Source organism: Moschus berezovskii, chromosome 15 (genome assembly GCF_049115385.1).
Source record: "Moschus berezovskii isolate FMDL1 chromosome 15, NW_MosBer_1.0, whole genome shotgun sequence".
Classification (NCBI taxonomy): domain Eukaryota; kingdom Metazoa; phylum Chordata; class Mammalia; order Artiodactyla; family Moschidae; genus Moschus; species Moschus berezovskii.
This window is the reverse complement of record NC_142474.1, coordinates 82,095,661-82,111,906: the sequence shown is the minus strand read 5'-3', so window position 1 is coordinate 82,111,906 and position 16,246 is coordinate 82,095,661. Positions and strand designations below refer to the sequence as shown.

Sequence of the window (16,246 nt, the reverse complement as noted above, 5' to 3'; positions counted from 1 at the left end):
ATCTAAAGTTTGTGTTTCCTTGTTAATTTTCTGTTTAGTTGATCTATCCATACATGTAAGTGGGGTATTAAAGTCTCCCACTATTATTGTGTTATTGTTAATTTCCCCTTTCATACTTATTAGTAATTGTCTTACATATTGCGGTGCTCCTATGTTGGGTGCATAAATATTTATAATTGTTATATCTTCATCTTGGATTGATCCTTTGATCATTATGTAGTTTCCTTCTTTGTCTCTTTTCACAGCCTTTGTTTTAAAATCTATTTTATCTGATATGAGTATTGCTACTCCTGCTTTCTTTTGGTCTCTATTTGCGTGGAATATCTTTTTCCAGCCCTTCACTTTCAATCTGTATGTGTCCCTCGTTTTGAGATGGGTCTCTTGTAGACAACATATATAGGGGTCTTGTTTTTGTATCCATTCAGCCAGCCTTTGTCTTTTGGTTGGGGCATTCAACCCATTTACGTTTAAGGTGATTATTGATAAGTATGATCCCGTTGCCATTTTCTTTATTGTTTTGGGTTCGAGTTTATATACCCTTTCTGTGTTTCCTGTCTAGAGAAGATCCTTTAGTATTTGTTGGAGAGCTGGTTGAGTGATGCTGAATTCTCTCAGCTTTTGCTTGTCTGTAAAGCTTTTGATTTCTCCTTAATATTTGAATGAGATCCTTGCTGGGTATAGTAATCAGGGCTGTAGGTTACTTTCTTTCATCACTTTAAGTATGTCTTGCCATTCCCTCCTGGCCTGAAGAGTTTCTGCTGAAAGATCAGCTGTTATCCTTATGGGGATCCCCTTGTGTGTTATTTGTTGTTTTTCCCTTGCTGCTTTTAATATTTGTTCTTTGTGTTTGATCTTTGTTAATTTGATTAATATGTGCCTTGGAGTATTTCGCCTTGGGTTTATCCTGTTAGGGACTCTGTGTTTCCTGGACTTGGGTGATTATTTCCTTCCCCATTTTAGGGAAATTTTCAACATTATCTCCTCAAGTATTCTCTCATGGTCTTTCTGTCTTCTTCTTCTGGAACTCCTATGATTTGAATGTTGGGGCGTTTAATATTGTCCCATATGTCTCTAATATTGTCCTCATTTCTTTTAATTCTTTTTTCTTTTTCCGTCTCTGTTTCATTTATTTCTATAATTCTATCTTCTAGCTTACTTATCCTGTCTTCTGCCTCCGTTATTCTACTGTTTGTTCCCTCCAGAGTGTTTCTGATCTCATCTATTGCATTATTCATTGTATACTGACTCTTTTTTATTTCCTCTAATTCCTTATTAAACATTTCTTGCATCTTCTCAATCCTTTTCTCCAGGTTATTTATCTGTAACTCAACATTTTGCTTTCCAGATTTTGAATCATTTTCACAATTAAAATTCGAAATTCTTTATCGGGTAGGTTCCCTATATCTTCCTCTTTTGTTTGTGTTGGTGGGCATTTATCCTGTTCCTTTACTTGCTGGGTATTTCTCTGTCTCTTCATCTTGCTTATATTGCTGTGTTCGGGGTGGCCTTTCCATCTTCTGGCAGTTTGTGGAGTTCTCTTTATTATGTAGTTACCTCGTTGTGTGTGGGGTTGGATGGGTGATTTGTCAAGGTTCCCTGGTTAGGGAAGCTTGTGTCGATGTTCTGGTGGGTGGAGCTGGTTTCTTCTCTCTGGAGTGCAACAAAGTGTCCAGTAATGAGTTTGAGATGTCAGTGGGTTTGGAGTGGCTTTGGGCAGCCTGTATATTGAAGCTCAGTGCTATTCTCCTGTGTTGCTGGATAGTTTGCGTAGTATGTCTTTCACTGAAACTTGTTGACCCTTGGGTGGTGTCTGGTTTCAGTGTATGTATGGAGGCATTTGATGAGTACCTATCAATTAATGTTCTCTGGAACAGGAGATCTCTGGTGTTCTCAGGATTTGGACTTAAGCCTCTGCCTCTGTTTTTCAGTCTTATTCTTGCAGTAGGCTCAAGGCTTCTCCCTCTGTTACTTCCAAGGCAGTTCCTTCTGTTGAAAAAGCTCTTCTGTTTTCTGGTCTCCTCCGTGTCTAATTCCCGTCCTGACACCAGGATGCGGTGGTGGACACTTTTTTTTTTTTTCCCGGCTCACCTGTTCAGTCCTGCTGTGGGGAGGGAGGAATGCAGCTAACAAATGTCCCTGGCATCTGTGGGGAGTGCTTGCAGTGTCTCGGCTACACTGGGAATGCTCCCGCTCAAGGCGTGTGTGTTTTCCCTGTTTATGCTGCTTAGGCTCTAGGTTGCTCTCCTGGGAGCTGTCTGCGGCTGGCACTGGGTTGCATGCACTTCCCAGGTCTGAGCGGCTCAGGTTCAGGTCCTCAGGTACTTGATATAGGCGCAGACTTGGCTGGGCCTGCGTTTTGTGCCTTCCCCCGTCCGAGCAGCTCAAGTGACCAGGCGTTTGGCGAGCGCAGTCACTGCAACTTATCGCCTTCCCAGTCCCTGCCGCTCGGTTTTCTGGGAGTACAACCGGCACAGTTTCTCAGGCGGATATCGACCGGCCCGAACCCAAGAAGTCCTGGCCAGCAAGGAAGCCTGCCTGCAGCTTGGCACAGAAAGCCTCTCTGGGGCCACGGCTGCCCCCGCCCCAGCGCTGGCTGCCCTCCCTGCCTGTGTCGGCGGGGGCTGGGGGATGGGCCGCCCGCTGCTGGCTCGCTCCGCTCAGCGCCCCGTTCTGTGGGCGGGGCTGGCGGAGTCCTGGGTTGGGGCTTTTTGCAGGCTTTTCCTAGCCTTTTCGCTGCAGTTTCTGCTTTGGTATCTTAAGTTCGCACCCTCAGTTTGCCCTGGGGCACTGAAGCCCAGTTCTCCCTCTAAGCACTGCTGCCCGTGCCTCCCTGCCCAGCCCCCGCCTACTGGGGGGGACACGGGCGTCTGCGCCGCTTCTCCTCTGAGAGTTTCCTCTGGGCACTTAGTCTGTGAGTTTTAATTATTTATGTCTTTTATCTCCCAGTTATGTGGCCCTCTGAGGTTCCACTCGCCAGTGTTTCCAGGTGTTTGGAAACTTCTCTTTTTTTTCTTTTTAAGCCTCCCTTCCCGGAACGGAGCTCCGTCCCTCCCTCTTTTGTCTCTCTTGTTATCTTTTATACTATTTCCTATCTCCTTTCAAGAGCTATGGGCTGCTTTTCTGAGTGCCTGATGTCCTCAGCCAGTATTCAGAAGTTGTTTTGTGGGATTTACTCAGCGTTCAAATGTTCTTTTGCTGATTTTGTGGGGAAGAAAGTGGTCGCCTCGTCCTACTCCTCCGCCATCTTCCCATCCAGCCTCTATATATCTTTTTAAATGCTCATTTTAAAGTCTGAACAAAAATAAAAAAGCATTGTCCTTTGTAGACTGTTAACCTCTGGGGCATTCTTATGTAACGTACTAACTGAGCCCACCTAGTCATAAGGCACTATTACAGGTGCTAGAGAAATAGTACAATAGGAGAAACAAGTATTTTAAAATTCCCTACAACAGAGCAACTGACAAATGAAACAGAATTATTACATAACTGCTAACCAGAGGAAGAAGTAATCAGAAGCATGTAATTTCAGAGATTTACTAATAGTAGTTGACAAATATAAGCACGAATAATAAGCAAATGGGTTTTTGGGTATCAGTCTTTTGGGTAATCTCCCATTCTTTCTTCTACAGGTCTCTGCTGCTGCTAAGTCGCCTCAGCTGTGTCCGACTCTGTGGGACCCCATGGAGCCCACCAGGCTCCTCTGTCCACAGGATTCTCTAGGCAAGAATACTGGAGTGGGTTGCCATTTCTTTCTCCATCTACGGGTCCCTCAGTTCAGTTCAGTTGCTCAGTCGTGTCCGACTCTTTGCGACACCATGAATCACAGCACGCCAGGCCTCCCTGTCCATCACCACCTCCCAGAGTTCACTCAAACTCATGTCCACAGAGTCGGTGATGCCATCCACCCATCTCATTCTCTGTCGTCCCGGTCTCCTCCCACCCCCAATCCCTCCTAGCATCAGAGTCTTTTCCAGTGAGTCAACTCGTCCCATAAGGTGGCCAAAGTATTGGAGTTTCAGCTTTAGCATCAGTTCTTCCAATGAACACCCAGGATTGATCTCCTCCAGAATGAACTGGCTGGATCTCCTTGAAGTCCAAGGGACTCTCAAGAGTCTTCTCCAGCACCACAGTTCAAAAGCATCACTTCTTCGGCGATCAGCTTTCTTCACAGTCCAACTCTCACATCCATACATGACCACGGGAAAAACCATAGCGCTTTCTGATATTATCAAACTAGTAAGTCAAAGTAAAAAATATCACCTATTTGCTTCTTCCTTTCTGCAGAAACATTGATTTTATATTATTTGGCAATTTTTGGTTTCCTTTTCTAAAGACAGCTTAAAATTACAACAAATACATTTGGCCACTCTCATTTTTATTTAAATGTCTATTACAATAAAATAATAAGCATTTAATTAAAGGAAAACTGAACAAAATTAAAAAAATTTTAAACAACAGCTTGTTCCATGTAATCATGGACATCAAGGCCAAAATGGTCTTCCATAAAAACACAGATAATAAACAATAAACTATTAAACTTAAATTGGAATATTATGCTTGTGCCAGCCCAACAAATATTATTCCTTTCCTACAAATCAGAAACTAAATGACATAGACTTATAAACAGATGTCTTTTAAAACTTAGTTTGAAATCTTATACTTAAAAGATTGAATTATTATAAATACCAACACCTGCTGCTACTGCTGCTGCTAAGTCACTTCAGTCATGTCCGACTCTGTGTGACCCCATAGACGGAAGCCCACCAGGCTCCCCTGTCCCTGGGATTCTCCAGGCAAGAACACTAGAGTGAGTTGCCATCTCCTTCTCCAATGTGTGAAAGTGAAAAGTGAAAGTGAAAGTGAAGTCGCGTCCGACCCTTAGCGACCCCATGGACTGCAGCCTACCAGGCTCCTCCATCCATGGGATTTTCTAGGCAAGAGTACTGGAGTGGCTTGCCATTGCCTTCTCCGATACCAACACCTACTTATATATTAATACATATACATTTACAAGCAGTGGCTTAAACAGTTAAAAATAAAACATAAAAATATTACTATATAATTGTCCTTTATCATTTTTCAAAGATTTATATTTTTAAAGGATTTCAAACTAATAAAATACCAAAACTCTCTTGACTAATATTTCAGTATAATTGAGCACTGGATAGGTAACACTGGAAGAAAGCACAATGAAAGATATATATAATGCAAAGAAATTAACAGATATTATTCCATTTCATGAAAAAGAGAAGAGACCAGTCACCAATTTCTGGGTAACAAAAAAGTAACATTAAATGGAAATAAAACATTGTTTAATAGAAATACAATTCTGATACCACCACCTAGTTCCTCATGAAAAACATTCACATTCAAAAAACTTGAAGAAAAAAATGAAATATAGACAGCAGTTCTAAGTCACTTACAGAGCTCATATTGGGAGAAATGATTAAATAATAGGCTCTTCTTAGGGAATAACAATGTGAGGTGTTATTCAATGTATCTTTTCTGATTGGGGGAAATATTTTGGTCTGTGGTATCTCTGAAAATACCCAACTCTTGAGTTCTCGAACAACCCAGTTCAACCCTAAGTCTCTCATGATGAATATTCAAATAGAAGCAACCAACATAAAGCCCAAGCCTCTACACAGACGTGAGCAGACCCAAAACTGGGCAGTGCAGCTTGAGTATCCCTATTGCTTTTTCAATTATTCTGGCAGCAACAGAAATCTACATGTTTCAGGATGCAAAATCTGTTTAAATAGATCATCATCCTTAGAAAATGACCACCTACAACAGCAATGAAGAAAGAAAATCAGATAAATGAAGCACAAGGAAAAGAGAGATTCACCTGTCACAAAAAGTGGAGCTTAAGTATTCACTATCAGTTTCTCATAAACAAAAGAACAAATAACTGAGACCAAAACATGAAGAGGCACATGGCCCTAGTTCAGAGAAGGCCCAGAAATCTGTCCTTCTGATCTATACACTTTTCTTTACACAGCACTGTCTTCTCTCAATGATGTCTTAATTCAACCATTATTAAAACAACTGCATTTGCTGAAGACACTGGGGAAACAGGTCAGATGTGTATCTCTCAATCAGCTTGCTCACTGACCCCAAAAGAACCTGGGGTACAACCACTACCTCATTTGCCCAAGGTCACACATGTTTCCAGGCAGAGTAAGCTCTAAAAGAACCCACAGGCCTTGCCTTCCTAGAAAAACAAAATTCTCTCTAAAGCCCAAACACTGAGGTAAACGTGTTCTCTGCACAGACACCAAAGGCTAATTTGGCTGCTATTTCCCTCAGATTTTACCCATAGGAATTCCATGCTAGTCTTCTTGATCTGGGTCCATAGTACACTCTATAATTCCCCGTCTGGAGCCCCCATCTAAGACCACAATCTATGAAATTAGAAGGTTCCAAGCCCCTTTCATAAAATTAGCTTTCATTCTCAATATTTATATATCTTTAAAAAACACCATTTCTTCTTAAATTTCACATTCAGACTATTAACACCAATGAGTACTCATTCACAGATAATATGTTAAACATCCATTAAATCTCTTATGCTTTTTTAGAACTGTTTCCATATACCTTTCTAATACTTAATAGTTCATTTATATTCTAACACATGTATTTCCCTGAAACAATCTGGATTCTCATTAGACCATAAAAACTTTAAGAGTGAGTTAACTTTGTCATACAAATACTTTACAGGTAAACATAACATATCATACAACATATAAACTCTTCTCTAAAATTACATGAAATGTTATTTGGTTTTTCTCTGTTCTTTCTAATACACTCTATCAACTGAATCCAATTCTTAAAATAACTTTACAGATGAACCTAATCAAAACAAACTCAACAGGCCATCCCACCAAAGCAGCATATCCCTACTATCACTTGCTCCAAACACTACTGTAGAATAGTTTTTTAAAGTAACTGTAAAAAAGTACCACATAAATGTGGTATATTTCCAAACATGAATTACGGTACTACAATTTCTTAAGTTTAAATAACACAGGGCAGATTGCTAAAAACAATTAAACGACAATCAATTATTTCATACAGCAAAAATGACATCTCTTTATTAAATGCCAGTTATTCCATTCTATCACCAATTGTCCTGCAGAGGTCATAAACAAATAGAAATGGTATCTACCTGAAAAAAATGTTCTGAGAAACTTACCATCATTTTGGCTCTTGCCCTTCATCTCCTCTTTCCACGATGGGATGGTGTTCAGGGGAACATAGTCCCTTATGTATTCTTTGCGTCTGTCCTCTATGGTCATCTTCAGTAAACGTTCTTGCAAAATAAAAGCAGAATCTCCATTTGTATTTAACTTTTAAGCTCAGGAATTATTTTATAATTTAAATACTAACCATGTTAAATTAACCAAGAGTTGATGTGGGCTTGAAGGATATCAAAATACAAATCTAGTGACCATATTTGAATGGAGTCAAATTAACACTCAGCAGGCAAAAAAAAAAAAAAAGATCAAAGCCTGATGAGGAAAACATTCTTGTGACAGTCCAGAAAGAAGCTCTTTCAGACATCTACTGACAGTCCATTATGTGTCAAATGATACATTTATACACTGCAGGTACAAAGGTGACCCTTAGCTCTGGAGGAGTTCATAAGACAAAAGGGGAAATGGGTAAGATAAAAAATAATAGCTACATAAATAAAATAAAAAATCCTAAGACAAATACATACAAATGCTAAAACAAGAAAAGCAACCACCAAAATATTCCTTAATTCTATAATGCCATCAACAATAAAAATGCCCTTTCAATTTAATAATACTTTTGTGGAGGTGATATAAATAATACTTTATAAGTCTTGATTATAATATTATAACACTTTTAAACACTTAGAATTAGCAACAGCTGATGTCATTTATAAAGAACTCACAGGACCTTCACATGTATACTTTTATTAAAATAATCCTTCCAACACTCAGCAAAACTGATAGTATAATTATTACCCAGATTTTGCAGATAGGGAAATGAAGCACATCAAAGTTCAGCAGTTTGTTCAAATCAAGAGAGCTTTCCATTAAAATCCACATAGATATCTTCATCAACAACTAGAGCCTACACCATTAGCCACTATACAGTACTACCGCCTCAGGGAAAGCTCCCCAAGAGGTGACTGCAGCACACCAGGCTTCCCTGTCCATCACTAACTCCAGGAACTTGCTCAAACTCATGTCCACTGAGTCAGTGATGCCATCCAAACATCTCATCCTCTGTCATCCCCTTCTCCTCCTGCCTTCAATCTTTCCCAGCATCAGGGTCTTTTCAGATGAGTTGGTTCTTCGCATCAGGTGGCCAAAGTATTGGAGTTTCAACTTCAGCATCAGATCTTCCAATGAATATTCAGGACTAATTTCCTTCAGGATGGAATGGCTTGAGCTCCTTGCAGTCCAAGGGACTCTCAAGAGTCTTCTCCAACACTACATTCAAAAGCATCAATTCTTCAGTTCTTAGCTTTCTTTATAGTCCAACTCTTACATCCATACGTGACTACTAGAAAAACCACAGCTTTGAATAGATGGACCTTTGTTGCATCTTTTTGTTGTTGTCTGCTTTTCAGTATGCTGTCTTTGTTGGTCATAGCTTTTCTTCGAAGGAGCAAGTGTCTTTTAATTTCATGGCTGCAGTCACCATTTGCAGTGATTTTGGAGCCCAAGAAAATAGTCTGTCACTGTTTCCATTGTTTCCTCATCTATTCGCCACGAAGTGATCGGACTGGATGCCATGATCTCAGTTTCTTCAATGCTGAGTTTTAAGCCAACTTTTTCTCTCCTCTTTTACTTTCATCGAGAGGCTCTTTAGTTCTTTCTCACTTTCTGCCAGAAGAGTGGTGTCATCTGCATATCTGAGGTTACTGATATTTCTCCCAGCAATCTTGATTCCAGCTTTATCATGACATCCCGCCATTTCACATGATGTACTCTGCATATAAGTTAAATAAGCAGGATGACAATACACAGCCTTGACGTACTCCTTTCCCAATTTGGAACTAGTCTGTTGTTCCACATCCAGTTCTAACTGTTGCTTTTTGACCTGCATACAGATTTCTCAGGAGGGAGGTCAGGTTATCTGGTATTCCCATCTCTTTCAGAATTTTCCATAGTTTGTTGTGATCCACACAGTCAAAGGCTTTAGCGTAGTCAATAAAGCAGAAATAGATGCTTTTCTGGAATTCTCTTGCTTTTTCGATGATCCAACAGATGTTGGCAATTTGTCCTCTGCCTTTTCTAAATCCAGCCTGAACATCTGCAAGTTCTCATTTCACATACTGTTGAAGCCCAGCTTAGAGAATTTTAAGCTTCGAATAAACCTTTCAAGAATAATTTAATGAAGGTATTAATACAAGGAGGAAAATGGCCACAAATTTGAAAAGTAACTGGAAACATAAAACAAAAATGCACAGAAATCTCTACACCATGCCAAGCAGTTTAATCTTACCCTAAAAACTGTTTTTTGGTTGTTGTTGTTGTTTAGTTGCTAAGTGTGTCCAACTCTTTAAAACCCCATAACCTGTAGCCCACCAGGCTTCTCTGTCCTTGAGATTTCCCAGGCAAGAATACTTGAGTGGGTTGACATTTCCTTCTACAAGGGATCTTCCCTACCCAGGGATCAAACATACATCTCCCACGTTGGCAGGCAGATTCTTTACTGCTGAGCTACCAAGAAGTCCTTTTCCTACAAACTACAACACTAATATTCAAAGTTGATTATGCACATCCTAGATGGTGCATAAAATGATTTACTAGGATACAGGAAGAAAAATAATGTAAAAATACTGTTTGGAACTAAGGGAGTAACAAGTTAAGATTTACTAATATTCAATGTATGAACTGACACTGGCATCCTCACTCATTTTGTTATGTCCGCTGTCATGGATCATGTACTTTACCAAAGGTCTCCATGATGTAAAGCGACTGACAGTCATACTCGCACTCTCAATTCTCTTTCAGCATACTATTAGGTACAGTAGTTTAGGTAAGTGGTTTTAAGGATAGTATCTCCTTTCAGGTAATCTAACGTCTAGTCAAGGCTATGTTTTTTCCCGTGGTCATGTACGGATGTGAGAGTTGGACTGTGAAGAAGGCTGATCGCCGAAGAATTGATGCTTTTGAACTGTGGTGCTGGAGAAGACTCTTGAGAGTCCTTTGGACTGCAAGGAGATCCAACCAGTCCATTCTAAAGATTAGTCCTGGGTGTTCATTGGAAGGACTGATGCTGAAGCTGAAACTCCATTACTTTGGCCACCTCATGCGACGAGTTGACTCAATGGAAAAGACTCTGATGCTGGGAGGGATTGGGGGCAGGAGGAGAAGGGGACGTCAAAGAATGAGATGGCTGGATGGCATCACTGACTCGATGGACATGAGTTTCAGTGAACTTCGGGAGTTGGTGATGGACAGGGAGGCCTGGCGTGCTGTGATTCATGGGGTCACAATGAGTCAGACACGACTGAGCGATTGAAATGAACTGAACCCTCATTATCAATTTAAAAGATTCTCTCATAGAAATAAACTGCAAAAAGTATTTATGTAAGCACAAGTGAACAAAAACTGGGAAAGCAACATTTTCCCCTACTCCTAAAACTGGCTTACATGTGATATATTTAATACTACAATACTCCAGAGTCAACACTGTATTGAATTTAAGACCTCTAGGGCATTCAAGTTGAAATCAAGAATCTTGAACTCAGGAGAAAGAACACCAGCCTAGTGATTTTGGAATTCATAACCTAAAATTGTAGTCCTACAGTAAGTTCATAGGGAAGGATAAGATAGGAAAGCAAACCTCAAGCAAACAACATTTAGGGAGTGGACACAAAAAGGGGAAAATAAAACAGATGTCACTGGGGGTACAAGGTGAATCAGGGTCCCAGTGATATAGAAACCAGCAGAGAAAAGTGTTTTAATGAGGAGAAGAGGGGAAATCATGTCAACTGCTACAGGACGATTAGGAAGCCACATGTTTCTATCCTCTGGGTCAAGAACAACACCGAAAAGAGAACAAAATGGTCAACAGAGCAATCTGGATTCTAATGCCAAATCATGCAAATCTATGTGATCTTGTGTTACTTAATCTCTTTACATCTCTCTTCGTCTTGAGGTAGGCTGGTAGGTATTATTCCCAATGTATAGATGAAACAACTGAGAGAAGTTGAATAATTTACCTAAATTTCCACAGCTAGTAAGCAATACAACTAGGATTCAAACCCAGGCAAATGGAGTTCAAAGCTCAAGAGAGCTTTGAGTGCAAGCTCAAAGCTTACAATATACTACCTCATGAAGTTTTGAGAATTAAATAAGACAATTCAAATATGTTACTTAAAATAGTGCTGGGCACACAAAAACAGAACTCAAATAGTAGGTATTTTTATACCAGTACCACCATCACTGTTATTGCTGAATGACTTTAGAAACACTAGTTTCCTTAAAGCATAACTGAGATCCAGGAGACTGAGGGACTGAGGAAAGTGAGAATAGCATCTCCAAGGGGAACCCTGAGGGAGGAAGGGCAGGAGAGACTTAACCATTGTTATAGGCCGAGAAGAGGAAGCCAACACACTGAGAAACTAAATACACCCAAATGAACATAAACGACAATACACGATCTCAAAGAATACAAGTGATGTAAAGAGCACAAGAGATGGGCTAACCTTAGAAACCAAGAAAAAAAGTGTTTCCTCTAAAAAAAAGGAAGAAAGCTGAAAACGATGGACAGGTAAAGAAAGAAAGAGACTATGGAGAATGTTAGGGCTGTTCATGTGTTCATGACATGTATTTTCTCCATGAATAAAAAAGGCAATGTCAGACTTCTCTGGTGGTACAGTGGATAGTTATCTGCCTGCCAGTGCAGAGGATATGGATTCGATCCCTGGTCCAGGAGGATTCCACATGCCACGGAGAAACTAACCCTGTGTGCCACAATTACTAAGTCCGCACCCCCAGAGCCTGTGCTCCACAACAAGAGAAGCCTCCACAGTGAGAAGCCCCTACACTGCAACTAGAGAAAGCATGCACACAGGAACAGAGACCATCTGCAGCCAAAAAAAACAACCCAAGAGAATGTCATCTGTTTAGTATAAGAGGTTGGGGTCTTGGTGAAAAAGGAAGCTTGAAGGGAACAGTAAATATGAAATAATCACAGAGAAAGAAAAGTGATGACTGGTGTTTACCAAAACACAAGCATAAAAGCTCAGATCATTCATATGGAAATACTACAATATCAACAATCAGGATCGAAAACATTACGAAGCAACTTGTACTTTTTAGTATCAGAGTACATATGGGAAAGCAACCTGACCTCTGTCATTCCATTTACTTAAAAACTCAACTATGGACACGAAATAAGACAACAAGATAAAACACTGAGATAATTTAGCTTTCAGTACTTAAAATGATAAGACACATTGAGTGCTTTTGAATTAGGGGGTGCAAACTATTAGATCAACAACATTTATTTAACCTATATGGACTTGAGAATTCCTTAGTTACTTATTTAAACAGTGACACATACTGGAGGCCATAGTCATATACATTCTCTTTTCAGTTTTACACAAAACTTTTCCTTAAGGGATGTTTCAGCTTTGCAGTCATACTTACTATACGGTATACTGAGTTAAAATATATCTATAGAATGCCTTGACATTTCAATGAGGTGGGTAAACCTTCCTTTAGATTTAAATAACAGCTACAAAAATACGATAATACCCTCTTCAGTGCAATTCAGAAAAAGGTCATGCATTCCAACCTTAATACTTCTATCCTGGAAATCCTTAGCTTCTTGATGGTACAACATAGGAGAGACAGAAATTTTATTGAAATATAGTTGATTTACAATATTATATATACTACATATTCCAAAAATAGATATCCTGATTAAGACACTGACACACTAAAACATCTTCAAGGCTATAATAACCTTCTCTTTTAACATTCAACTTCACGCAAAAATAGGTTAGTTTTGGACAAGAGAAAAATTTACTTTGTTAAATGCCTTCTTTAACTGTGCATTGCTTCTCTGTTAGGATATATTAATTTGGTAATATTTTTCTCCTATTATTACAAGTAAGAGAAGAAAATCAAGATATTAAAGTTTCTAAAATGCTTGTTTACCACAGTCTAACAGTGTAGATGTTAAATGAAGGAACCATTATAACATTGTTACGTTAGGAACATTATTATGGAATAAAGATAGTTAAGTAATTGCTATAATTTCATCAATTATTCATCTATTGAAAACAATCTCCATGTCTTTCACTATTCTGCCTTCATTATTATCAATAATACCAACCTAATATTTCAACATTATCAATAAAAATGGGCATAAAATATTTTTCAAAGCTTACAAGGTTAATTCTTGTTGAAATTCAAATGACTTCTACTGGGAAAATAAAGCAGTTATTTTACACTATTTTATATATAAACAGCATTTATTTTGCAACACCAAAATTCAGTTCTATATATGTCCATAATCATTAAAATATAATTAAATGGTATACAACGTAGTCTGTCAATATTTAAAGACTCTTTTAACTGGGTCCTTCAGTTATGCTGTGTTAATTCTTGCCAGTAGTTAGTGTGGGGGAAAAAAATCCGTACTAATCCCTTTATTCATGCGCGGTTTGAAGTAAGCCCTATATTGAAGGATTCTTTTCCCACGTTCATTCCCTTTCTTTCATCCACTACTTGGCCTTATTTATAAAGACCAGGAGCTGCAATAACAATCTACAGGTTTTAAACATCTATTATCAAGGAAATCAACTTTCACTCTAGTCACTCTTTTATCCTTGCTCTATAAAGAAGGAAAGGTACTTAGGAGAGATCTGCAGTTCTGTCACTCTTGATATACTCTAGTATATCTTAGTAGTAGCACTGCAAGTACTTTTTACAACATTTCTGTACAATTAGCTAATTTTTAAAAAAAGAAAAAACTGCAGAGACTCTTGGAATATTGCCTAACATACCAAAGAGAAAGGGGGAGAAAAGATGGTTGAGTCGCACATTTCAGTCTTAATCGACCTTAATGCCGCCGTCAACCTGGCTGATGTGGGCAAGCTTGGATCTGCACAAAACTCAGGGGTGGGCTCATTCAGAGTGACATTAGTCTCACAATTTTATTCGGAGCAACTTCAGACGGTGACGGAATCGAGAGGAAAAGCACTGCGGAGACAACCCCATTTGGACTTCTCCAAAGGCACCTAGCCTCGCGGACCAGACACGCTCGCTTCAGGTTTCCCCGGAGATCCAGGTTCCAGAAGTCACACTGCGGCGGGCGCAGAAGGAAAGGCCCTGACTCAACACCCAGAGGCGGGGACGCCCGGCCAGCGGAGCACAAGGGAGCGAGGCGCGGGGTGACCGGCTGAGGCTCCGCGGGCGCGGGGCAGCGCCAGCAGCTGCAGCCCGGCAGTCGGCCGGCGGGCACGTGTCCGCGGGACACCGGGGCGCGGAAGCCCAGAGTCCCGGCCGGGGTCCGGGGACAGGGCGGGGGGCGTGCGGGAGACCGGCGGAGCCCAGGCGCCGCCGCGCAGAGGTGACCGGGCGCGGCGGGAGGCGGCGAGGGGCGTGCGCCCACACGTGCGCGAGCCGCAGGTGCCCGGGGGCGGCGCGTGCGCGCCGGCGTGCGCGCGTGTACACACACGGACCTGCCGGGAAGGCGGCGCCGGCCGGCGGGCGCGAGGCGGGAGCCGGGCGGAGCGCGCCGCGGCACACACAGACCCCCGACCCGCCCCCACCCCCCCGCCGCACGACCCCCCGGGACCGACGGCCGGGTTACCTTTCTCCTCTCTCCACACCTTTTTCTTCTTGTTGCTGGGGTACATGTTGCCGTGGGGGTGGCTGGCTTTAAGCTGCAAGTTCCCCAGGCTCACGGGCAAACAGGGTGTGTGTGGAGTGGGAGGGTGGGGAGAGGGCACTCGGGAGGCAAAAAGTGAAAGAGGCTCTGGGTCCCGCGCCGCTCGCCGCTCTCCAGTCGCCGCCCTCCTCCCTCAGCCCGCGCTCGGCTCCGGCTCCCACCCGCCTCAGCCCCACGGCCGCCGCCACAGCAGCGCCTCAGAGCCTGTCAACTAGGTCACGCCTCGCGCTAACCTAACACCCGCGCAGGCCCCGCCTCCCAGCCGCTAGCCAGCGCCGCCTCCCATTGGCTGCACCGCCCGCCGCTCTCCGCGTTCCAGCCGCCTCGCGCCCCGACTTCGGCCCCAGGGCGCACGCGCAGGCGCAGGCTCGGGCCTGACGCCGGAGACGTTGGGGAGGTGGAGGGGGCGGAGCCAGGGCGCGAGGGGGCTGGAGGTGCCTCACGACTGGGGCGTGGTGTGGGGCGGCCACCAGGGAACTGTGAGAAGAGCTGGGCTTCGCTCCGGTTTCGCTGCGCAGGGAGAACCCGAGGGCGTGGCCTGTGGGGAGCGCCAGGTGCGCCAGGTGACTGCAGACGGGCAACGCTGCCTCAGGGCCTAAAGCTGCCTGTGTGGGCAGGATGTCAGTCAGCACGAATTGTACTCGCTCGCTCTCATCGCCCCGTCTGGACCGATTTCACCACAGAATCTGAAGATTTCCTTGTAGTGGGCAAATATAACCGAAAGAAGGGAAAGGATTAGATGATGATTCCAACCCACACACTATCAGCTCCTCCACCTTGTAGTAGAAACTACATATTTCACTCGATTCCGGTGAAGTCTGGAAGGAACAGAAGTAAAATGAACTACTCAAGAGATTTAAGACCCGGGGAGGAGTGAGCAACCAAAACTTTATATAGAAAACTGAAGAATTTGCATGAAAGCAAGTTCAAGTGGGTGTTAATCAAAGTCCATCATCTTACTTTGCTCTCCGCCAGTTGCTTCAGGTAAAGGTGCTGGCCTAAAGCGTTCACTTGAATCTGTGCAATACTAGTCTGCACGTGTTCTGAAAACCCAGTTCTACTTAAGTCCTCCATAAGAGTAGGGTGACCTAGAATTTAGAGGAAATTTGGTAACCCCCTCCCCAAATTTATAGTGTTTCTAAACATCACCCATCTACAAGGCTGATTTGATGAAGGTGGTGAATCCGCATTTGATAATTGAAGTGATGTGCCATATGTGCTGTAGGTAAGTCAGATGTGTAAGACCAAGGAATTGTTTGGGACACGGTTTCTTTTAATAGAAAAGAAAGGGGGAGGCCCCACTTAAAATTGTAAAGAATGAAATGTTCTGAGTAACACAACACGCATGAAAATG

At 42.1% G+C, this 16,246-nt stretch overlaps 1 protein-coding gene across 4 annotated transcripts in view; it reads right to left on the bottom strand.

The window, feature by feature from the left end:
• Nucleotides 1–15,102, bottom strand: part of LOC129556211 (ADP-ribose glycohydrolase MACROD2) — an 805,465-nt gene extending 790,363 nt beyond the window's left edge. For 3 of the 4 annotated variants that reach the window (XM_088844312.1, XM_088844313.1, XM_088844310.1), the window contains exons 1-2: nucleotides 14,815–15,102; nucleotides 7,196–7,312 (exon numbers count right to left, since the gene is read on the bottom strand). In XM_088844312.1, coding sequence (XP_088700438.1) covers nucleotides 7,196–7,312; nucleotides 14,815–14,860 — 163 coding nt within the window. In that variant the 5' untranslated portion in view covers nucleotides 14,861–15,102. The remainder of the gene's footprint in view (nucleotides 1–7,195; nucleotides 7,313–14,814) is intronic. The other variant, XM_088844311.1, reaches the window with a different exon arrangement.
• Between the last annotated feature and the right edge of the window lie 1,144 nt (nucleotides 15,103–16,246).